Source organism: Phyllostomus hastatus, unplaced genomic scaffold, assembly GCF_019186645.2.
Source record: "Phyllostomus hastatus isolate PE091 unplaced genomic scaffold, TTU_PhHast_1.1 phas_contig_1, whole genome shotgun sequence".
Taxonomy (NCBI): Eukaryota; Metazoa; Chordata; class Mammalia; order Chiroptera; family Phyllostomidae; genus Phyllostomus; species Phyllostomus hastatus.
The window spans coordinates 7,903,305-7,915,103 of NW_025333498.1; the positions used below are offsets into that span (position 1 = coordinate 7,903,305).

General features: G+C 36.7%; 1 protein-coding gene across 1 annotated transcript in view; it reads right to left on the reverse strand.

Moving 5' to 3' along the window:
• The window catches only part of FSIP2 (fibrous sheath interacting protein 2), a 70,555-nt gene extending 59,659 nt beyond the window's left edge, over nt 1-10,896 (reverse strand). The window contains exons 1-8 of the mRNA XM_045832134.1: nt 10,798-10,896; nt 10,373-10,498; nt 6,813-6,974; nt 6,033-6,122; nt 4,605-4,744; nt 3,359-3,500; nt 2,745-2,855; nt 103-223 (exon numbers count right to left, since the gene is read on the reverse strand). Of these exons, the coding sequence (XP_045688090.1) occupies nt 103-223; nt 2,745-2,855; nt 3,359-3,500; nt 4,605-4,744; nt 6,033-6,122; nt 6,813-6,974; nt 10,373-10,498; nt 10,798-10,896 (991 nt within the window). The remainder of the gene's footprint in view (nt 1-102; nt 224-2,744; nt 2,856-3,358; nt 3,501-4,604; nt 4,745-6,032; nt 6,123-6,812; nt 6,975-10,372; nt 10,499-10,797) is intronic.
• Between the last annotated feature and the right edge of the window lie 903 nt (nt 10,897-11,799).

Below are 11,799 nucleotides of genomic sequence, written 5' to 3' on the forward strand. Positions count from 1 at the left end.
GAGCGAGAATAAGTAAACAAAGTTTTACAAAATAATTTTTAGATAAGTATGTAAAAAGTACTTTCTACAGAGCCATGTCAGCTACAATGTTCTTACATTCACAATGTGTTTCATCCTGTCCTCTGTAGTCATATGTACTTTTTTCCATCTCGTCTCTTTTAAAGCCATTTTCTTGCATTTTTTGTATATGATAAGCCATTTTTTTCTCTAAAAGGGCTTGTTTCTAAAACATCACAGAAAATATATTGGTTAACATCAACTTGCTACTGAGAAATGCAAAATAAATATTTATAATATAATAGTTCATTGGAAATCAACAGTCATTCCTGTCTTGTGACTTGTAAGGTCACTCTGAGTACAAATATGAGAGGACACTAAGGGGTGAATTTCCATTTGTGGCCAAACATGGTGAATATACACATTTAACACAAAGATGCAGTTTACTTCACTGTATATATTCAGGGGAGTAGTCCAGTTTCCGATTTATTTATAGACTATATGATGTAACCCACTCCACCATTCTCTTGACATTGTGTCTCTAAGTGCTGACTCTGACTAATATGTAGCTTATAGATAAACAACATGTTTGTGTAAGAATCCTAGGGACTACAAAAGATACCAGCTCAGACCTTCAGTCATTCCAGCTCTGGGGACTTGTTAACTTTCAACTGTGGATCCAGGATGATATGAAGCCAGGATGACAAACCAGGATGATGCACACTGGACCATCACTTGCCTTATCAGAATGGACTGTGCTTGTCTGCTAATAGAGAACTTTTTGACCCTCTCTTTTGATCTCTGTTCTGCTTCCCCTCTCCCTCTTATAAAGATCTCTGCCAACACTGGATTGTGGAGATGGACTTTGAGACAAAAGTCCCGCATCTACCCAGAGAAATGAGCTTTGAAATAAGAGTCTCTCCTTTTCCAGAGAGTTGGCAATTGAATAAACTACTTGCCTTTACATCAGCACCTGTCTCTCAAATACTGGCTTTTGAAGCAGCAGGCAGTGGGACCTACATGCCTTTACAGTACTACTTATTTAAAGAATTACTAAAGATACAACAACCAGGACAGTAAGTCAGACAAATTAGAGTAAAATAAGAGTTCAAAAATAGACTGACACAACTTATTTTTGGCAAAGATGCAAATGCAAAAATAATTTAAAGACTTATGTAACTAATTTAAGCTCGCTTGGAGTAAAGTATATGTAATGTCAAATCTGAAAGAAAAATATATAAAAATTTTCTGAAACACACACAAATGAATTAAAGCATCTTGTATTAAAATATGATTTTAAAAAGACAATTTAGAATACTCTGTTGGAAATACTAATACTTCAAATAGCTTAGCCATTAACACAGCTTGAACAGTCTATGGTGTTACCAGGCCTGCCACCAGTGGTCATGTGTAACGGGTACTCCTAGTGCCAACATGTATCTACTGCATTAGTTTTCACTACAATTAGTGAGGGCCCATTGAATAGGAATTAGTGTTAGGAAAAAAATTAAGGGGAAACCTGGAGCATTCTGTTGCTCTTTCAAAACAAAGATACTTTCAGAGAGGTCTGAAGGCAAAAAACAAACAAACAAAGAAAAAACCCCACCATCTTGGAGAGAAATCTCTCTCAAAAAAGTGGTGAAAATTTCAATATTAGAAAATAATGATTTGTCCTGGCTGGCGTCACTCAGTGGATTGAGTGCCAACCTGCGAACCAAAGAGTCACAGTTTCAATTCCCAGTCAGGGCATGTGCCTGGGTTGCGGGCCAGGTCCCCGGTAGGTGGTGTGTGAGAGGCAACCACACATTGATGTTTCTCTTCCTCTCTTTCTCCCTCCTTTGTCTTCTCTACAAATAAATAAATAAAATCTTTTTAAAAAGCTCCTTGTTTTAAAAAAATAATAATTAAAATAAGTTGGAATAAACTGAACTTGCCATATGAGCAGTGAGTTCCTGAAATAGCAAAAGGTACATGTATGACAAAAGTAAATTAAAAGATTATCATACTACACATATTTGAATTTCCAGTATTAAAAAAGTTTTAACATAGCAGTATATATAAATATGACCAAATTATATAAATCTTACAGTTATCTCTAGGTTTGTCAAAAATAAACTACCAAAGCAAGTTATTTAAATGATTTTTGATGGATATGTTGTCATTGATATTTAATTAAGTGAAAAAGCAATCTATAAAAAAGCCCATAAGGTATAACATGAATTTATTTATTTTGTAGTATGCAAACATTTGTAGAAATACTCTGCACATGTGCATGTGTGTACATGTGTGTGCCAGTAAGTTCATGTGGTAGTGATGGGATTATAGACAATTTCTCTCTTTAGATACATATTTAGACTCTAAATCATAAAATATTGTGTATCATTTAAAATTAAAAACACTAACTCTAAAAATTGGTGGATAAAAATTGAGAACTCTTTTCAAGCAATTCTGATTCTAAGAAAAAATTAATTATGTCATGTTTTTTTATAGGAATTACAAGTACAGTTTATGGTTTAAGATAAAGTCAAAGATAGTGATATCTAATAATAGGGCAGTTCTTTTCACATTATAGCCAGAACATAATATGGACCAAATATAGTAAAATTTTCATAACTCTCCATTTTGTACAGTACATATCATTTGGGGGATTTGATCCAGTGCCATCTTATATTGTGTACTTTCAAAAATCAAAACTAACAAAAGCCTCTCCTCTAACAGCCCAAATTAGAGGTTAAAGTTAAAGCTACCTTCTTGTCACTCTCTTCTCTGCTTCTGCGCCGTTGTTCCTCTATCCTAGCTTCTCTTTTAACGTCTTCTCCAATCTTACTCAGAAGTAACATTTCCTTTGCCTTCCATTCCTAGAGAACACAATGTTACTATGCTTAAGGTTTAGAGTAAACCTTTGTATTTTGCCCATCACCAATGAGCAAAACAAGTCACCAGCCTGACAGAAATCAGGTCAAGTATAATGTACATCATACATTGGCTTTCAAATAGGCTTTCCTTACTGCATTTCTATTAGGAATGCAGGCATGGTTACTGTTGGCATGGTTGTTTTTTATGAAAGCTAAATTTTAAAAAGTATACTCCTCACATCTGGGGCTATAGGGGAGTTAAATGGTGTCTAGCAACTTTCACAATCATCTCTTTAAAAGCCAATATTGACTCACATATATAGTTTATGGTGTCAGCCTCATTATTTTATGTAACAACTTGTGTATTATAGCTGTGAAGAAAGATTAATAAGCATAAGTTATTTAGGCCTTAAGTGACTTTAAGAAGTATGAGAGACAGCTAAAATTATTTACAAATAAAATAGTGTGCACCATTTTTCTCTTAAATTTTAAATGTACCTCCTCACCTCTTCAATTTTTCTGCGAAGATTAAGTTTTCTTCTTGTCTGTTCCCGCTGTCGTCTTTCTTCTCGGTCCATCTGGAGCAGGCGCTGCTCTTCTGCGGCGCGCTCACGTTGTTCTAGCTCCCGGCTTATCATATCCAAATACCTAAATGAAAGTGCAAATGCAAGTGAGGGGGAACTGGGGGTTTCCCCTGCAGTGACATCAGCTGCTTTGGCTTGCCCAAACCACTTCCTTGCCAACTTTTTAGCTCTTGAACTATAGGAATTTTACAGTTTTCTATCACTTCTGTTCATGGACTTGTAAACTAGCTCTCACCATATTTTATTATACATATCTCCCTACCATATAAGTATCTGTTCTTATGGCCAATACAATGCTAAAATATGGTATAGACATATTAAAAAAGTGCACATTAATTATTCATAACTCATTGGGTTTATGGATATGAGCTGGCAAAGAAGTTTTAAACAACTGAAAAATTGACTTCACATCTAGAAACAAAAAACATTTAAATTTCCTAAGAAAAAGGTGTATCCCGGGTACCCTGTGATTTACAAAGCCTTGAACAAACCTCCCATCTACAGTCTGAGTCTCTGGTACATCACTATGCATCATGCATCTACCACAAAATGAAATCATGGAATATAAAAGGCAGGTGTGAAACCCAATCCCTCACCTTAATGAAGGAGGAAAGAGGAAGAGGAAAAAGAACTATAGTATCCCTTTATCCCTTCACCTCCTAAGATATGAGCTTGACTACAGAACAGTAATAGCTGAATATGAGTAGGTGATATCTATAAAGCTTATGCATTTTCTTTTAGGGACAGTGCGTATTTATACTGGTATTAGAAACAGTTTTATCAAACTTCCATTTTTGACTTTGCACTAAATTCCTCAAATTTAATGCTCTCACCTTTTAAAGATGAATCATAGAAGCTATTGTTAGAGGCTTGTGCTGAAAGATACTTTTTCTCCATTTCCAACTAGTAAGGATTTCATGTTACCTCAGGGACTCCCAAGAAACCCAGTCACCTCTCATGGAAATTTCTCTTCCTCCCCTTGCCATCAAAGCTTCCAATCTCTGTGCCCCTTGGTCTCCCTTTCTCTTCTACTGAGGGCAATAGTAGAACTAGACACTATATAGTGTCTAGTTCTTAAAAAAATTCCTAACTCCAACTCTTTCTAGTATTTTTCCAACTTATTTGAGCCTACATGTATACATAAAATATACAATAACTTCAATCTTACCTGTGTCTTATTAATCGCTCCTGGTCCTTAAAAGATTGGGTGTCTTCTTGTAACAACCAGTTTTGGAACTGTGCAACATCAGAATGTGCAGGCATTTGATTGTTTTCTTGTAGTTTTTTAAGTTGTCTTGCAAGCATTTTCTATTAAAAAAAGTGTGTGTCATATATATACATATATCTCTGTGTGTGCACGTGTATATAATATTTTTTTAATTTACCAGAAATAAAGCTGCCCTTTGCTATGTCTTTTTATAATTAGTGTTTAGTAAAATTCTTGTATATTCTAAATAGTTAATTTTGTTTAACTGCATTGAAATTTATTTTGAATCCATTACCGACATGGGTAACTGAACCAAAGTAAAGATTTCTCTCTCTGAAAATGAAAGATAAATATCTTATCATACATTTCCATTCATTCTGAAAAAATTAAATAAAAATATGAAAGGAGGACAGAAAAAACTCTAGACACAGAGAGGAAATAGGGAAAAATATAGAACACTTAAAGGGATAGGTAAACCATTCTCATTTCTATGCTTCTCTCTCAACCTAAGAACATAAATTTATTAAAGTACACATATACCTTTCTAATTTTTAAAAGCTTTTATGTATTTACTTTTTGAGAAAGGGAAGGGAGGGAGGGAAGGAGAGAATCATCAATGTGAGAGAGAAACATTGATCAGTTGCCTCTCATATCCACACCCCCAACTGGGGGCCTGGCCCACAACCCAGGCATGTGCCCTGATTGGAAATTGAACCAGAAACCTTTTGGTTTGCAGGCCAGTGCTCAACCCACTGAGCCACACCAGCCAGGGTTATACCTTTCTAGTTTTTATTCAACCCTCTTGACCATAAAACTGAATTCGCTCATGGATGTGTGTGTGCATACACATATAATCACACTCATTAATTCTGAGTTAAAAATGGAAAGGAAATCACTGTTTATACTCACTCACTCTACACTTAATCATTCCTCTTTACCTTTATAATATTTTACTGGGTGACATGGGTGTGGGTACAAACACACAGTGTACATGTTCTTTGAGTCACTCATAGGATGTTATAACTATTTACACTGATCCTTTCCTGTTACTCAAGTTGTTTTGGGTTCCAGTTTAAAAATTTTGTGACCACAACAGACTCTTGCTATTGGCCCCAGCTCAGACAGAATGAACACATTAGAGTAGCAATTTAGTTACTAAATTATGCTAACTGCTACTGGCATATTGATAGATGACCTAGCCCCTTTCCTTTGCTTGGCCTAATATAGCAACCTCAAATTAGTATCTATTCCTGTTCTTAATTGTCATTAGCAAAAAAATATTTAATTGGTTTGTCAAATTAAAGGTAAAAATATTATGAAAAAATACTTTTTATACAAACTTTTCTTCCAAACCCTATGTTAAAAACCAAAGTTAAGTATTTAACTTACTTGTTCTCTTATATAGTTTCTTTCAAAGTCTATTTTTAAACTGGTAAGATATTGCCTGTATTTATTCAATTCCCTCAAGTTACATACAATCTAAAAAAAATAGAAAGTATAAATACAAACATTTAAAAATTATAGCAATCACTTTAAAGAAAAATACAGTAATAATATACAATTTGATAACATTTTAGTAATAGATTTCTAACAATTTTGTAAGTAGTATCTCTCTATAATTGTTAAACAATAGGAAATTCTATTCTAAATCTCATTACTTTATTAATATGATTTATAAATTCAGTACATACAATTGGAGTTATTAAATGAGATACCAACTAACAATAATATTCAACACAAATTAGACCATACAGCTTTCTTATGTTCAATGAGCATTTGCAGTGTTTTTATTTTGCTGTGTTTTTATTTTGTCTCAACTTTTGAAAAAATTCAATAGAATATAACCCTTGACAAGCATATAGTATCTTTGGCCACAGACAGAGAACTATGACACCAATGGGAAATTGTCTTTACCTCCTCAAATTATTTGGTAATCATCTTTTGATATTATAAATAACAAAGGTGGAAGAAGTAGTATCATTTAGAAACAACTTTTATCTGACTTCTCTTGACCTAAAATATTAAGTAATTTATAGAATTTCCCATTAAGTATTTCTCAGGGCCAAGTTAAAGGTGAAACCCCACCGCTACCCCTGTGAGGTATAGAAGCAAGCTTATATCAAGTCTTGGAAGTCTTCAGTAATTAAAAGGAAGTAATCTTCAACCCACTTTATTATTGCTGGTGATGTAGCCACCTTTCTTCAATCTCCTCAGGATATCTTTGCGTGTGTGGTATGCTCTTAAGTGTGGATCATGGAGACTTTTATATTGGTTTCCCAAAAGTCGACAATAAGGATCACTCAGGTTAAAATCATAAGAAGGTCGAAAAAGCTGCAAACGTAGATTTAAAAATATAACAAATATAAAATTAATGAATTTCACTTTTAAATATCAACCTATTAAAATACCTAGAATGTCCATTAAAAATAAATCATGCAAGAAGAATTGGAAGTGGAGAAAACCAGCAACAGAGAGATTTGGATTAGTGAATGCCAATTGCTTATTCCTAATTTTCCTCCATTGATCTGAATTAATCTAAAAACCCATCCTCACTCAATTTCTCCACTGATCTCTATCAGTACCTGGCCCTAAGCCAGAGAAGGAAGGAAGTGAGGAAAATAAAATAAAATAAGATAAAATTTGTTTAAATGTATAAAGTTAATACTAAAGTCCTCCATTTTCCCTCCTCCCACTTCCAGGTCAAGGCACTGCTTTCCAAGGGTATAGAAATAATATTAATTATGAATATTATACCTCAATATTCTGAAAATGAAGAAAAATGGAAAACCTTTTTTCAAGATTCATGGAAACAAATTTTTCAAAAATAGAAGAACTCAGATATTAATAATGATAGATTAAATCGTTTCCGTATCTTGGGATCTTATCTAATACAAGAAAACTAACAATCTCTGAATGTTATAGTCAGGAAAAAATTCAAAATCTAAATTATAAAGTTCAATATATTGAAGAACCAGTTATAAAGGATATTGATAGAAATTGCAATTTTTCCATATCTGCAAAGACCAAATACAACCATGTGCAATAGCCATTAACATATAAAAGAAGGAAACTATCAGCTAATAGTCATGTTTCTATATCTGTTACTTTAGAGAAAACATCTTGGTTATTTAAGTTCACCTGTAAACTAAACATTAAAAAAATGGGTTTGTGTGTGTGTGTGTGTGTGTGTGTGTGGTGTGAGTGAGTTCTTAGTCCATTTTTCAATAGCAGGATGGTGTTAATGCATTAAGGGAGGACCTGTGAAATGGGAAAAGGGGAGGATAGAAGTAAGAATGGATATTGTCCTAATGTCTTTACATTATTTTTGTTTAAGTTTTTTATTTTGCCAAAAAACACAGAAGTTTTAGTCCAAAGTAGTGTCAAAGCAGGAACTGGCTCAAGTGAAAGGCGACTGGAAGATGTGGGAGATGTGGCAAACCCGGTTCGCAGGCATCCAGTTCAAAGCGTAAGACCCCCCAGTCCCGACTTGTCTGCAGGTACCACTGTGTGACCTCTCTGCTGTTCGGTCTGGCAGTAGCTGGGTTGAGTCAAATTCTGAGGAGCCTGGCTGGGTGGATCCTAAAAAGAAGTCCATTAAGGTAGGTGGGAGGATGCTTTATACGTGGGCAAAGAGGCAGATTGATGAAACCTGACAGGATGCTAGCTTTCCCTTTTCCATTCCTATTCCCATTTCCATTTCCAAGGGAACTCCTTGGAAAGTTTCTGTATTCTTGCTTAACACCAGGCTTTCATCCCTTCCAAGGAGCCTAAATCTTAAAGTATAATTCCTTAATACCAGTGCTTCCCTGAGACGGCAAAGAAAGGAATTCTATAGGGCAATGCCCTAAATTCAGTGAGACCAGATATGCAGCAACCAGTAAGGACTAGACTTTGTTTCTTTTAGACACTGACATGAATCAAGAATTGGAGTGAGTGTTTCTTCTAGACATTGACATTTAGCTGTTGACTCCTTTAAGATATTGACTTTCAACTGTGATGAACTGTTTCTCAAGATCGAACCTGGGCTACTGACCTATGAACAAAGAACATTTTTAAACAAATCCATTCAGTGGAGCCAGAGTAACCCTTTTGTTGTCAATTAAAATAACTGCTTTGTTTCCATTTTTAAAAAACCTCTAAAAGTGTAAATATACAGCATTACTTCAGTGAGAGCTTTTACTGAAAGAAAGGGAACACTCTCATAAACTCAGTCTTCAAGGAGATGGTATAGAGCCTAACTATAAGTAAATGAAGGCAAGTTGAGGGAATGAAAGTAATAAAGAACAGAGGGAACATCTTTTCAAAAAGTAGCTGACAAGTGAATTAATATTCAACAGAGAAAATGGTAATACAGCAAACAATATATCTGAGGAAACAGAGGAAAGAAAGATACAGTTTTGGACACAGGTTTCAAAGGAGTGATACAGATTTCAAACATTCTTCAGGAAAGCTAGTTTATGTGGGTTTGACTCAGTTAAATTGTATGAGGTAGACATGTTTTTAGTTAGCTTGCTCTATTCCAGAGGACCAGACTTGTTTTTAAAAATGAGTATTTTTTCCAGAAGCAGAACTTACTTTAAGAAACATGTTAATTAGGCAAGTATCAAATATCAAGGAGCCCTACCAATTTCTGACATCACAGAGCATAGAAGGGTAAGGGGATCACTTAGAACTCTTCCTTGTAGAACTTTTTGCAACATTAATCTAAAGAAACCATTCCAAAAGAATGTACTGACGCTCCTTCAGGGTTAGTTATTGAGTCAAGGGCTGGGAAGGTTGGAGGGTGGGAGTAGTGCTGAGGACTGAAAACATGAAAGGGTTTGAGGGATGTACACACTATAGCCCAGTATAATTTAAGTTATAAAATTATAATTATAGAATTGTCGTGTTGAGTAAAATTACCCAAACTGGGGGCAATGTAAATTTTAAAGAAATATAAGCTTGGGGTCTATGGTGGTTCAGAAAGAATCTTGAAGCTGGCTGAAAATCATAGATTGAGGAGAGGAAAGGGGAGGTATGCCAGGTTGGGGGGCAAGGTGAGTCAAGGCACAGCAACTCTAACATGGCATGTGAGAGAACATCTAGAAGAATCCAACTGGAGGAAGCGGAGGCTCTGGGCTGGGGTTAAGACTGGATAGCAAGGTTGGGGCAAATCGTGGAGTTTCTTTAGGGAGGCAGAGTCTTCTTCCATTAAAATGAGGTTAGAGTGCCTAAACATGTCAACTCATTTCAGTTCCATTTTTCCTCACTTCTGTGTATGGAATAGAAATTCACTCAAAATAAAATCATTCAGAAGTTTCTGTAATGAAAATTTTGGTTAAGTTATTATTGGTTAAAATCCTAACATAAATGTCATGCAGCACAAATAATTTTCCACTTAGAAGTAAACCAAACATTTACTTCTAAGTAAATGAAATCTCACCAAATAGGTAAATTTTAAGTGTTATTATAAAAAAAAGTTAAAATGTTTCCCTCAATTAAGAGAGAACTAAGAATCTAAACTTTCTAGCCCATGATTCTGTGCAAGTCGTACTAGACGAAGTTGCTTGGCATAAATCCTGAACAATACCTTGGTGTAGATGTGGGTTTGATTGTTCTTTGTTTTATTTTGTTTTGTTTTGCTCTGCCTGCTAATACACATTCCCTTAATGAATTTTGTATAATGTAGCGCCGGACTTTAACAGCACATAGAAATGGGCAAAGGTGACCAACGCTAAGCCAAAAATTACCTTTTCACTTAACTTCGTCGTATAGAATAAAGTATTGCTCCCTGGGATCATGGGCAGCTTGACCCCAAGAGGCAGATCCAGTAGTTCAGCCGCTCCGATCCCTGGAAAGTGGGTTTTGTGCACGCCCTGTCGGGTACAATCGGAGAGTTTTTTCTTTCCTTTTAGGTTTTATTTACTTAGTTTAGGATGATCTACAACTACTTTAACCAAGGGAACCAAAGAGCCATACATTCAGGGTTGAAGGGGCCCACCCTGGCCAACAGCCCGAAGACCTCAGGTCTGGTCACCAGGCAGTTGTGGCCACCACTACCTGCTGCGCCGCACGAGGGCGCTCTGAGAGCGACGGTTAGAAACCAAGGGAGCTGGTCTGGCTCTCCTTGCCCCATCCCACTGAAGCCAAGGACGCCAGGACTCTTGCCACTCACATCTCCACACTGCTGGCTGCCGTCGGCCACGCTACTGGTGGCTGTCTTGGTGGCGGCAACACTGGCAGCCTTGGAGCAGGCGCTGAGGTATAGGTCCATGGTGGGCACAGGCCCCTCTTCCTCCCTTGTCCGGCCCGGACAGGGAATGGCCAGTACCCCAGTGTCCCCGAGGCCCCGCCCCCGTGGCGTTCCAGGTTCGAACGCGGAGCCCCAAAAGGTGGAGCCTTCAGAAGGCTGGCCCCTCACGCTTGAGGTTTGAGAGCCTCAAGTTGGGTATACCAGTCCTAGGGCCCTGACCTGAGAGACTCACAGTCTAAATATCGTTTCTCTCTGAAATCAACGGTCAAACCAAAAATCTCAACATGTAAAGCTTATTTCTCCAGGCCTCCAAAGACCTATGGTTCCATAAATCAGTGAATTCATTCATTCATTCATTCATTCATTCATTCATTCATTCATTCATTCATTCCAAAAGTGATTGCACCATCCATTCTAGGGCCAGAGGCCTTTCTACCTGTGCCCCTCCTAGGCACTATGACCACATCCTATCCCAGGTCCCCTCAACCTCTTCCCACTCCAGATCTTACATAACTTTCACTGGCTTCCTATAGGCTCATTGCCTTCCTCTCAGCCACCTCCTATAGTCTTCCACTTTTCTTCTAGCTCTTTTCTCTCTTCCACTGCCTCCTGTCTGCCTACCTTGCTTTCTCCTGTATCCCTCTTTCTCCTCTCAGCCTTTAAGCCAAAATGTATGAAGTACCTGACTTGTTTGGGTCAGTCTTTGAGTTGGGCACTGGAGATTCAGTGGTGGGTAAAATATAATGCTTTCTTCAAGGAACTAAGTAGACTGTGAGCACATTGAAGGGAGAGACTGCACCTGATTTCAGGAATTTTCATTTAGCCCCTTAGTCTTTAACCCAGTTGTTCTCTGTTATTTCTGGGCCATTTAGTAATAATGCCTACCATTGGTGGAGAAGTTACTAACTCCAGACACTGTGCTAA